We start from the raw sequence: 13,697 nt of genomic DNA on the forward strand, positions 1-13,697 counted from the left end.
ATACCGCCGGGTGGCGTAGGTGCGTCACTTCGCAATATAAAGGTCGTATGCCCGGGGAAAACAAGTTAATATCTTTTATTCGATCAACATGTTTGACTTCCGAATATAGACACCTGACAACAAGGAAAGTATGTATTATTGCACAAACAACAAAAAAAAAACACACGATAATAACGCAAACCAAGCAGAAACCATCTTCAAACATAAAGGGTGTCTTTGTACACCAAATTAAAGCGGATAAAGTAATGATTGGATCGTTGAAATATTTCAGGAGCTGTATTATAGACTTGTCCAACATCGCAATGCAAGTTCAGGGCGCTAAATAAATACCATGTATGCTTTGGTGTCTTACACATTTGTGTACAATTTATACAGAAATCGCTTCAAAAAAACGCTGGTTCATGGTTTTCGCAACAAACTATATCAGCTGCGGTCCCCCCTCGACTGGTTGCTGTATTTTAGTTTGGGTAGTGACGCTCGCGTTTGTGAAGACGGAAGTGACGTTGTGTGCGGTCAAGCGCGTCGTAGACAGCATAGCCTCGGTTTGCCCAAGGGCACCGTGGCCGGGCACCTCCAAGCTTTGAACAGGGGCGTTTCGCACGCCAGCAAAGTATCCCAGCAAAATTCCGATAGCGAACATGATGACTGCAACGGCCAGATAACGCACACAAGCACATTTTCCACCCGTTGTTTTTCCGTAAGTGTCCGCGTCCGTCTTCAAACTCCCGCGAAACTCCATCGGTTCCACGTCCGGGGAAATATCGTACTCGTCGTCGAGGATTTTGAACCGCGCCGTGTCACTCTGTCCGTTCGTTGGCAGATAAGCTTTGCGTCTGTTGTGTTTCGTGCATGTTATAAAGGCAGCTCTTCACGCAACCGGAGATTTTTAAAAAGAACATCCATAAGTCATGGATATATTTCTAAATTAACCCTTCATATTTTGATCGAACAAGGTTGTTTTGAGAAGTCAAGTTGGCGTCGTGATAAAAACAAAACACGCGTCCAGTTAAACCGACAAATTCAGCATACTTTTTGTACATTCTTACATTATGACTTCATACAAAAATTACCCACCCCCAAAAAAAAATTATATTATTAAACTAGAGACGAAATTATCAAACATTTTGACCATTATTTGTTTAAAGTGTATTTTAAATCGATTGTTAGGTTAAATTCGGCCAATAGAGTTCGTGTGTCGCTCACCCGCTATAGACTTCCGACAAGTCGCCGTTCTGTTCTCGGGGCAATTGTTCTGTGCACAAAAGCGATTTTCGGTCATAGACTATAGTTGGTCACGTGCGCTGGTCAGAAAATAGAACAGTCAATGGCTTACCTTCTCTATCTTTGTCAATCTCGTCATCGCTCTCAGAAGGTTCGACTACGTACGTTTGTGAATCGATTGATGTACCGTCCCCTTCTTTGCGGCTGCAAAACACGGTGGTTTCACAAAAGGTTAGGAAGTAGTGTCCAATTTATCAGCCCGAAAAAGCTTGGGCTCGTCCCAAACTTTATATATGCGACCACTAATTATTAAATATTGCTTTTATTTATTATTAACAGTGGAAATAGTGGCTATTTAAACGAAGTTGTAAGATTTCTAAAATTAAACTTAGACACCAGCTCAACTTGAAAGCACGCAAAACATGTTTCCTCCACAGAACTTATAATAATAATTTTCGAAAGCAGTCGTTGTACCTTTCAGGTCGGTTCAGGCCATCTGTTGAAAATCGCACCCAATCCTGTGGTGTTGTGGCAACGTAACCGTCTTGCCTTTCCTTTACAACAAATACTACTTAAGTAACAAACCATATGCTATGAAACTAGTATTGAGATGTTTTATAAAAAGGCGATTCCAGCCGATTTTGCTGAAACGCGGGCCAATACTTGGGCCAACTGTAGCATTGATTACAATTTTTGAACTCACTTCGTCAACATCTTCAAACGTGTCTTGGTCATCATCCTCCAAGGTCATGTCCCAGTCGTACAACTCAGCTTCCCGGTTCATATTTATTAGTATTTCTACTTCCTTTAACTAAACGCAAATGTTTAAACCAGACGAAAAGTAGCGAAATTTGGCCACAAATAGACCAATCTGGCAACACTGGTGATATCAGTTGGTCGATCAAACCGTGGCTAGCAAGCTGCATGGAAGGTCGAACATCGGAACTTTCTGCAGTCTCTTCAAACTACAAATTCAGTGTTATTCTGCCTTTGGCGGTAAACAATTGTTCCAAATTTTATCATGAACCCAGCTACCACATTTTTTCCCAACTAAAACATCGACATATGTGTTCTTGATCAGCAAATACCTAGCTGTTTGTAGTCTGGCCTAGCTATGTCACAAAGAAGCACGCTGTAAGGACGGGCTGTAAGAGTATGGCTAGGGTCAGGCCGTAACTGTATTTTATCACATGTTAAATATTAACTTGTGATGACACAATCGTCATTTGTTTGCTCACTTTTATGTTCGTACGTTGTTGCACAACTCTTAAAATAACGGAAAAGCAATAAAGAAGGTTTTGTATTTAGTTGAACCAGAGCGTTGTGGTTCTCAAATATTTATTAAGAGATCCTTTTTGAATGTATTTATGGTTATGTTATCTATTTGTCGGTCGATTCATTCCTGCACAAAATGTAGTTGCCGACACGAACGTTTTGACTCACATCGATTTCCTAGCCAAATGGGTTTTCAAGGGTTTAATTTGTGATTTTGTGTTGGAATGTCCGAATTGAAACAAACTAAAGTTTTCAGAAATGACCCAAATATTGAAAAATCTTAATCATAAACTGCAGATGCTGGTCTACCGATCACTGTACCTTCGTAATGGCAATACTCACACAAAGCACTAGCTTATAACAACAGAATCAACCTGGCCGTTTTTTGGAATATATGTTTTGCCCTGTGGGAATCTTTAATAACAAAATGATTTAAAAAAGCGTCTAAAAAATAATAACAACAAATATATATTCTAAACAACAGCCAGGCTGGTCCTGTTGTTGTAAGCTAATTTTCGGAACTTAATCCAAAACAACATTGCTGTCTTTCAACGCCCCTGAGCGAATAAAAATGAAACCTTTTGATTTTGTTTAATTGCCTTTAGAGGCAATTTCCCTGTCTAAAGCATAAATGTATTCAATCGTAGATCGTCTTGACGTAAGTTGACAATACTTTTTTTTTCATTTGTGTTACGACGAATCTTAGTTAGTGGTGTGCGCATGTAGGCGCTATGGGTATGTGCTGCTAAAAACAAGTGCTTTTTATTGCTAATAATTATGCTTTTTATTAACCCGCCAGATGTCGACAAAGAGCAAGAGAAAAGTGGAAAAGATTTCGTATTTTGTGTGAACGCGACTTTTCATGCAAAAGATTTTTTTTTTTAACGTTTATCGTCACACTCAAGAAAATCTTCAATAAGAAACAACTTTGTCTGAATAAATGCATTTTAAAACGAAAACATTTGCTTGACCTCTTTGACAGGTAATTAACAAATAGAAAACTATTTTTTTAGCCATTTGTTTCACCAAAAAATTGTTTGCAAAATTATGCCAGTGGTTACACCATAGTATACTCACCATAATGCACAATGTATATATGCTACAATCACACAGAACCAGAAAAAAACATTTTCCTTTACAAAATATCCCGGTCTTTCTGACCGTGCCGGTGTTGAAATTGCTTTTTTCTTTCGATGACGTCACTTCTCTTTTGATAGTGTCTCTCTCTTTTTCCTTTTGCCGCGTGGAAATGTTAATGGCTGTGGTTGTACTGACAGCGTGTGCGAAGGATGTGCTGTCGTCCAGGGTTTTAGTGAGGCTTGTGTGCTTATTTCTCTGTTTACTTAGCAGGCGGTTTCAGGTCAACCAGTTGTGTTTGCTGGAGATAAAGTACTTTATGTTGCAGACAGTGAGAGCATGTTTACCATATTCTGTAGGTTTAACAGTGCTTTTTTGTGAAATGAAAAGCTACACAGCTTCACTTTTGCATTACACCAGACGTTGTATCAGCAGATATGGTATATGCTTGACATTATATGTTAATAAACGATGGCTTAACAAAAGCAATGGTCTGGGTCTACAGACAGCATATACTAGCAACAACTGTCACTTGCCATAACTTGCACACGGGGTGTTTGTACAAGGCTTATTGCAATGGTTGTACATACAGTAGGTGTGATAAGCTTGTGGTTTCTAGTTCCTGATACTGCAGGCCCGTTGAGGAAACACGGCTGTATGCTGGTCGTCTGTCCTGCTGTAGACCCGATTAGCCCCGGAAACAGGCTTTCCGCCTAATTGTCCATCTGTCTTAACATTTTCGGTTGTACTTTTGCAAGCTATATTTCCGCGACAGAAGTTGCAATTTTAATCCAGTCAAAAGTTTTTGCAACTGATGTTCCATCTGATTTAATAGTGGCATCGCATTTTTAAAGTGTAAATAATAAAAGCCAAATTCAAAATAACTGTTAATATTTTTGTTAGTGGCTTGGAATTGGCACCGCATGCACTTACGCCACGCTGTACAACGATCAGCTCGCGCGGTTGAACGTCACTTCCTGTCTGTTTCAGTATTCTTTTTATGCCGGGGGGGTTGTGACACATGCAGTGTTTCTTAAACAACGGTCCATGAGTGTTTCATGACAATAATATTGCCATGCGATGTAAGTGAACTTGCACGAAAGCGTTAGGTTCACCTTTAAGGTTTTTTGGTTTGATGTAACTACTGTTATTGGTTGTTAACTTTTATTACATTTTCATAGCTTTGTGATAGTATTCACGATTTTAGCTCATGGTTAATCTCTGAGGGAAAATAGAAATAGTATGAAAACGACAGCAGTCAATCTAATTTCCAGGAAAGATCTGTGTGCGCGACCAATAGCTTATTTAACGGCTATTATTTTCAAATTAAATAAGTTGTTGGTTACAAATTGTGCCCTAGTGTGATAGTGCATTGGCCCGTGAGTCACTGAATACCGGAAGCAGTTGAGAGTCAGCACAATCGCACACGGGATACCTGCTTTGCATTCAAATATAACGCACAGTAACTATAGCAAAAATGCAAGTTAAACGAGCGAAACTTGCTTTGGTTGAATTGTTTTTTTTGGTGTTCAGGTCTTGCACATTCTTGCGAAGGAAGCCCTGTGTTAACTACCAATATGTATAGCATTTTAAGTAACTAGTTGTTAAGACTAGTTCAACATTTCATTGCAATTTTACGGTCCTGATATTTCTGTGTCTGATAGGGAAAGTTTATCAAATGCGAGCATTTGTAGTGCAAACTTCATCGCAATATATCAGCAACTATTGGTAATAGAAATGTGGCTTAATTTCTAGTGGAATGACAACGGTCAAGCTGTAACAGCTGGACCGTAACGGGGTAAACAGCAAAATTGTTACGTCACAACACCGAGACAGACGCCCTCCGGCTGCGAGCGTTCTTTTTTCATTGACTTTTGGCGCCTAATTATCCAGTTACCACTACGAATGGAAAGGTTTAGTAGGATCTGATTTCAGAAATTCGTTTTTATGTTAGTTTTGAATACACAGAGCATGTTATAACGGTTGCGTCGCAAATTTTACCAATTTAGCCTAGATTCTTTTTTACAATACTTTAATTATTGACACCTTTGGTGCAAACGTTTTATTGTGGTTTTGTTAAACGCCTTATGTCGGTGGTACTATGAATATTAGATACACAATCCAGTTATAAGTGCATGCAGAGGAGTGCTGTAAGAGTGTATTAAGCAGTTCAAAGTGAAATTTAAGTGTTTTCAAGCTAACAAACACTACATCCTTTATGGTAGGAGAGGTTGAGAAAGTTATCGCAAAAGTCGTTCAAAATTTTATCGCTTGAATTTCTGTTTGGTTTGTATTTTACGTGTGTCCGAAGAACCGGGGAAAATCATTGCATGAAAACATTTCTACATGCTCACCACTCGTTGCTGATAAAATTTCTTTTAACAGGCTTGTAGCAACGTTTTGGTACTGTAGAGATTAGATAACACTGTTTGACTGCTATCAGAAGCAAGCCACCTCCCTTGCGAAACAGCTCATCATTTCTTTTCGCCGAGTTTAGCCGCAGAATGGCGAAGGCTCAAGCAAAGCCTGTCGTTATCACAGGTATATTGACGTCACTTACACTGGTTTAGAATAAACTTTGCACAGGAAGAATTTGCAATTGTGGTTTGCTCATCTACGTATATTGAACAATTTCCTAAATGAAAAATCCATAGCCTGTTTAAGGTCATTTATATGTAGGATTATCTAAATTCTAAACAACATGACGTTGTTATTAAAATTATGATAAAAACGTGGTTGTGGTGTAAGTGTTACTGCTCCCTCCGTTTGCTATAGTAAATTATCTGCAACGGAAAATAATGCAACAATCCCCACAACCCAGTTAACAATATTAGTAGAAATGGTTTTGTCCCAATTAAAACGCATCCCATTAAATGCACTAACGATATTAAGTTATAAAATCGCTTCACTAATGGAGTGCCGAAAGTGTTACAAATCTCTTGAGAATCTCGGCTGGAAAACAGCATCAGTTTTCGACGTATATCGATAAAATTAGCTTTGAGGGATTTTCAGATATGTCAAATATAGACTGCATTGTATTTTCTGCAAATGCACCAAGTGGCAAAAGCCCTAAAACAACAAACCAGCGAGACTGTATTATGTTATATTATAAAGCTGAAAAAACGATAAACCTTTGATATCCAGGGTGCGACGTCCCAAATTCATACGGTTACGAACTCGCTCTGCGTCTGGATCACCAGGGTTACACAGTCTTTGCCGGCTGTGCAGATTGCAACAGCATCGGTGCCCGTTCCCTCGCATCCCGGGGCACCACCAACCTTGCTGTTCTACAAATTGACGTCACCAAACAGGAAGAGATTGATGACGCGGCCGAAATGATACAGGACATGATAGGGGACGACGGTGAGTCGCAAACCTTGTTTCATCCGGATTTAAAGTCACCGCAAGCCAGCCAAGCCCCGCATGGATTTCGGAAGGGTTTTTGTATTGTAAGGGGGTCATAATTTTCGTCGACCGTGAAGCTCAAGCCGTTTGCGTGACGTAGTTTGGCTATTTTTGGAATTCTAGGAATACACTTGGGAATTTTGACTTAAAACTTGCTGACATTTCCACAAGCGTCCCTTAGCTTAATCCAATTTCCACGTTTTTGCAACATTTCAAATGCGTCCATCATACAGTTTAACCTGTGGCTCATAGGGAACCGATACGGCCTCTAAACTTTTTCCAATGGCCTCTAAAATATGGTTCTGCTGGTAATGATAGGTTGGTTTCAAAGCAAGTCTAGTCGTTTTACATATTTAGATAAAATTCGTTTCGGTTTCGAAAAGTTTTTTTGCATTCGTCCTCATTCAGCCCAGAAAGCCAAGACAGACAGTCTTAAAACAGATAAAAACTATCAATAATGTACTTATAAACACCAATGATCTAGTGCAAGTAGTGATAACTTAAGTATAAATTACTCAAAACGTGACCTACACCTATGGTAGTGTTATCGTGACATTGGTTACAATTTCCTCTTCCCAAACTCGGCCCTAAGTTTTGTGGACATAGTCAACTTGAACACAAGCCCTGGTTTGCTTTGAATTCCAAATAAGGTTTTTTGACAAGCGTCTATGGTATAAAACCCTGGGGAACACGAGGTTGCTTTAATTTCCCATAGCTCAAGGCTCACTGTAGCTTGCGGTGCGTCACGCTTCGCCGATCACTGAAGCTTCTTCGGTGTAAACTCGCACCATTCACAATACTAAACCCCTTTGGAAGCTAATACCGTGTATATGACAAGTTTAAACAGACGTAGGAAACGTCAACAAAGCAGCAGTTGTTTGTCGTATCAGATGTGTTTGTCGTGTTGCAACAATGCACCCTGAATCGGCGTGAAACGGTTGTTTTGTTCAAATCTAATAGTATGCCTATGTATAGGTTGAAGTAGCACTTAATTCAAAATCCCCCGACGTGGAATTAGTGCCAATACACTTACTCGAAAACATCACGCGAATGTAGTATTTGACCCAAGTACAGACTATCCATACAACTTTATAAATGGGTTTAGAAAACCAGCAAGCATTCACAATGGCGAATTTTCATTAACCGATGATAAACTTAACCGAACTACTTTCAAACCACTTAATTCCATGCCTCCCATACATAGTAAGGAGAAAGTCCATTTAAAACCCAAATCACAATAACCCTTGACGTAGCAATGTTTGATTCCAAGGACCACCGAGTATATGAGGTGGGGCGAAATCATGGTATGACGTAATGGTGTAGGGGTCGGCAGGTGTTTGTCACTCTTATATTACGTCACAATAGGTTTGTGTGACTCAATTGTTTTTTGGCATGTTTGATAATACGACCATCCCTGATGTATAATAACACAATTTCGTCTTTATGTTGTGTGATGTATTTGTAAATCAAGAAGATATTTTATTGGATATTTTACACATAAAGACAGATGCATCGATCACCACAAAGCACCACAGGGTTGTTCCTGTAGTATTTTATGACATTTTTACCATTTAATTGTAAATTCCCCAACTACACATATATTTTGTGCTGCTGTTGTATTTTAAATAACGTTTTTATTTATACATCGATAACGCGAGAGGGGATGTCCAAATATGTCCACGAAGTTGAATTTAATATAGAACTGATGTAATTTGCTTGACCACGCCGACAGGGTTGAACGAACTGTTTATTTGTGGTTTGCCCAGTTTGTCGAATATTGGGTTGGTCGTCTTGTGCGTCTGGAGGAGAAATTCAAACAAAATAACGACGTCATTGGTATAGAACGACTGTTTAAACAAAATATTTATTCCGTTGGAAAGGCAAGGGTTTTCCAATCTAGATTTGTTTGCGATTAATAAATCGTAAATAACCTGCAAATGGAGATATAAGGTTGCACTTTAAATGATGTTCTGTTCAAGGGAGTGTAATTATGACTTCATAAAGGTTTTGTCTGTCATAAAAACTGTCGATAAACATTGAATCATGTCAAAAAAATTTTAGAAACATAGACCAAATTTTCCGTGACTGAAAATGTGTCATTTCGCAATGGAAATTTGATCCACAGAAGTCTGTGCGAATGTCTTTGGTTGGTTGGTTGGTTGTGAACAAAGCAACCAGCTGTTAATATTTTTGTTATGGATATTTAAATTGAATTCTTACACTAAATTACAGCGTTAATATTCGCACAGATTTCTATGTTACATAAACTTATATGCGGATCAGGTTTGACGAAAAGTCTGTGTTTCCAAGTATTAGTATTTACCTTTCCAACGTGCATTAGTTAAATCAAAACATCCTTTCACAGGTCTGTGGGCGGTTGTGAACTGCGCCGAGTCGTACACAGTAGCCGAGGTTGATTGGTGCGCCACCAATGACTTCGACGAGATCATGCAGGTCAATTTCCTCGGCACAGTGAGGGTCACAAAGTCACTTCTTCATCTTATAAGGAAAGCCCGCGGAAGAGTGATCAACCTCAGCAGTATGGCTGGTACGCTTGCATTTCATTTTGTTGTTTGTTATTCTCACGTTTAGAACTATTTATAAACAAAAGACGTATTCTTCTTGCATGTATTTGATCTAAGAAAACGAGAAAGTGATCACGTCCACTTTTCGTATTAACACTCGCAGAACACTTGCTCTAAAACAGCATCAAGTCTGGTATTTTTCAGTAGCATGTATTGCACCCTGTACGGTCAAGGTGTAAAACAAAAGAGCATATCAGTTAGTTCACAGCACTGATGATGAGCACAGCAGTGCACGAAACGCTTGCTGTAATAATTGGCATATTATCTTAAAAAAAGTGTGTTGTTGTCAAAAATAAGGCATTTCCAAATTTGGTATAAGGCAAGGTGTCCAATTACCTTTTTTGTCTGAAACTAGAACCGGTTTAAATTTATGACGTAATAGACCTTCCAAAAATCAATAATACAATGTTGCGTAACCTCCAAAAAAAGATTTCCGTCAATGTAAAATTGTCACCTGAGCTACGACAGAAAAATCATTGTATGTTTTACATCAAGCAACAACAGCGAAGGCTTAAGCGGCCGCCAACTTTCCGGGCAGTCCTGAATTTCCTGTTAACAGGTTCTGATTTAAGCTGACATCAACGTGGTATTTAACTTCGCCGATAACCGTAATTTTGTTGCCGCTGCAAATTATTACCGCCGTCAGGCCGAAGCCAACGGCTAATGCGACGGGTCGATCGAGAGATGCATAGGGGTTCGAAATTGTTAAGACTACCTCTGATACAAGCAAAGTTCATGCGCTAACATGGTTTAGGTCAGTGGTCCTCAACCTGTTTTTGTAACTCGCGGCCCGCTTGTAATTTACATAACTTATTTCTATTGAATAGCAGACGAAATGCCGGCTATTATAAGTAGAGGTTTAAGAACAGATTAATTGAAATGCAATATGCATGGCAGCAACAGCAATGTAATAATTGTGTATAACTTTTATAGAAATACCTTATTAGGTAAGTTTATGTGTTCTACCCATATGCCAACATGCTTGGAGAACCCTTCTAAAAAATTTCGCAACCCTGTGGTTGGGAAGCAATGTCCACATATACAGGTTATAACCATTACTGTGTACATAGGTTGCGTATCAAGAGCCGGGCAAGCTGCTTACTCCTCCAGCAAGTTTGCCATCGAAGCCTTCAGCGACTCACTGCGCCAGGAAATGCTCAAGTGGGGAGTCTTTGTGAGTTTGGTCGAGCCAGCCTTTTTCCCAGGTAAAATGCCACCTCAAACGTTTTGCAATGTGCATGTATTTGGTTGCTTGGGGTGGAATGTCATTAGTCACGGTTTGCCTTTCTCTTCTAATCGTGTGATCTGTCTGCCACCTTGCATAATAAATGTGGGGGAAAATGCCACGGACTTACAGCATAAAGCAGTATGGGGAAATATGCAAATGTGACATCTAAAGCTTGCCAAACTCTATGGGAACTCATCTTGTTGTCAGGGACTAAATTAGAAAAATAATGACCAAAGTCTAAGGTTTTACCAACAAAAATAAATTTGTCCAAGATATGTTTGTGTCTGTCATATACGTGATATTTACATGGGAAATGTATGTATATTGGTCTGGGTCGTGACATCATATCATGCTAGCTCTCAACCAAAATGTTGCAGCAATGAGCGAACGCTTAACCCTTTCACTGTTGTCTCACCAACCGTCGCTGTCTGGCTTGAATAATTCAACACAGCCAGTCACGGCGTGCGTAAGCAGGCGTTTTAATCACCCTTTTGCTTATTGAAAATTGTCCCCGTCACAATGTTCACCTGCCTTATGCAGATGGCACAATCTTTCACTGTGTATAACTTAGTATAGTAGTTGTATTTGTTCATTTTAAGAGCCATAATTTGGGTAAATCACTTTTACCTGTTGCTGCTATTGCTGCAGTCAGTCGATGTACAGTATGTAATATGTACATAAGCACTCATGGTTGTATGATGTCTTAACCACTCGTCAGGCGAATTGGTTAACCACATGGCGCTTGGTATACCCGGTTTGAACGCCTTTGTTTGCATGCAAGAATGCGGTCATTAAACTGCATTGAATTGCGCAAAAAATCTGCTGATCCGTGAAAAAAAAGACGGCTTTGCAATCTTAACAGTTAAAGAAGAACTTCCATCGATTAAAGAGCTTGCTGCAATGCTTTAAACATTATTTGCTTGTCTTTAATCACATGCTGTTGTTGCACAAAGGTTCAGATTTTGATACTACGGTTTGTTAGGTCATTTTTTTCATGCATGGCGGCGATCGAAGTACATTTGCAAAATTTACATAATTCCATACCTTATTGTTCAGAATGCAGAACAATATTTTCCGCTTTCTTTTTCTATTATTTAACATATGCATGCGTGACCAGAAGACTTCGTTTGGTTAATTCAGTCTATCTATTTACTACAGAGGGAAATGTGGTTTTGTCGGATTCGGAGACTTCGACCAGAATCCAGCGAGTTCCGAAACACATTAAGGACGCTTACGGTGACGAATACTTCAGCGAATACATCCACTCTGTCTCCGGAACTCTCAAACGCGAAGATTCCTCCTCAAGTCCTCTCATCACTCCCGGGAGCCAATCCTCCACTCTGACATCAGGATACTCTTCCATGAAGTCCGATTCCTCCATGAAGCAGCGATCCTTATCTCAGGAGAAGAAGCTCGGCCTCGAGAAGTCCTCGCCTCCCTCCCTTAAAGACCCCAAGAGGAAGTCCATGAACTCCCTGCCGTCTTCAGCAACATCCACTCTGAAATCCCAAGGATCGCCGAACCTGAGCAACACAAACCGAGTCCTCCACGCTCTCATGGAGGCCGTGACGTCACATTCTCCCAAAGTCCGTTATTTCGTCGGATCTTTCCAGGACCGCGTCGTCAAATCTTTCTCGTCCTTCCTCCCGACCGTTGTCATGGATACGTACCTCACGTCGGGCGAGGTTTCCAAGGTCGTACCCAAGGCCATCAAGGAGAAAACCGAATAAATAGTTTATCTGCAGTCTTTGCGAGTCTCACTTGTTACAGTTTTATCAGAACGCAGATTGTTTGTTGAGCGCTGGCTTTTCCTGACCCGGTCCTGGTTGTTACAATTTTATCCAATCACCCTGTGTTGTTTTAATTGTTCCGAGGTTACAATGTTGACTGGCTTCTTGAATCTACCTAAAGTGACTTTTCCCAATGCCGCAACATGTCGACCACCCGCATATAACCATACACCATAACGAAGCGTTCTTGTCGGTCTTCTGCAATGAAATGGCCATTGCTTGGTGTGCGTGATGACGTTTTTCTCATTTCCTTTCGCTTCTGTTTCAATGCTTGTCATATGATGACGTTTCTGTCTTTTTGTGTCAATATGCTCCATGACAAATTGTAGAGAGCACATATGACATGCAATGTAATGGCGTTTTGTTGAATATTGTGTTACTGGTCGGGTCTCTTGATTCCAATGCATTATCGTTTGATGAGGTCATCATTTGATGACGTTATCTTGAGAAAGTCGACGATACGTCATAATGTACTTTTGCTTGTTCTTCAACCACGAAACGAAGTCGTGACTTCGTTGAGATTCACTTTTTTCGCGTTTTTGTTCTTTTTGTGTGAGTAAGGATGAACCGCCATTAATTAAAACCCTATGCGTAAATTTCTCTACACTCGTTTTCCAACGGCGATTGGACAAGGCTTGCGACAGTTTTAGCATCGATTTTTTCGGCAGAATAGCAGATGCCAGACAACACCTTCTCTCCTTCCACGCACCACTTTGTCATTAATTTTTGTGTGGTCGATTCCACGCCAAGATATTACGTTTTATTACGTTTTACTTAACCTAGTTGAAGGGCGTGTTATTTGAGGATTTGTGTAGGAAGAGAGACAGTAGCTAAACACACACGACCCAATGTAAACAAACAACCTCGTCTATCCGTGTAATTCCCGTACTGTTCACGGCAGCTTTGCTCTGTTGGCATGGCCTGGGGTATCACTTTGTGGACACGTTGTTATGATGAACTAACTTGTTCGATCTGATGAAGATTGTAGATACGTCGTAACTAAAATCCTAAAGGGAGGTTGTGCTCTGGTCTAATGATAAACCACATGTTTTTGTGACACCGTTAGTTTCTCATGATTAAAAAAATTATGGGAATAGTTGAAAAAGTTGTGCTGAC

General features: G+C 39.9%; 1 protein-coding gene across 1 annotated transcript; it reads left to right on the forward strand.

Annotated features, from left to right (window-relative positions):
• Positions 1 to 5,962: 5,962 nt before the first annotated feature.
• Positions 5,963 to 13,171, forward strand: LOC145902687 (D-beta-hydroxybutyrate dehydrogenase, mitochondrial-like). Its single transcript, XM_082990761.1, has 5 exons — positions 5,963 to 6,114; positions 6,718 to 6,936; positions 9,344 to 9,526; positions 10,634 to 10,768; positions 11,950 to 13,171. Exons 1-5 carry the CDS (start codon positions 6,078 to 6,080, stop codon positions 12,519 to 12,521), a joined length of 1,146 nt encoding a protein of 381 aa, XP_082846887.1. The 5' UTR covers positions 5,963 to 6,077; the 3' UTR covers positions 12,522 to 13,171.
• The last annotated feature ends 526 nt before the right edge of the window (positions 13,172 to 13,697 follow it).

The sequence above is a fragment of the Ascidia mentula genome, chromosome 5 (genome assembly GCF_947561715.1).
Source record: "Ascidia mentula chromosome 5, kaAscMent1.1, whole genome shotgun sequence".
Classification (NCBI taxonomy): domain Eukaryota; kingdom Metazoa; phylum Chordata; class Ascidiacea; order Phlebobranchia; family Ascidiidae; genus Ascidia; species Ascidia mentula.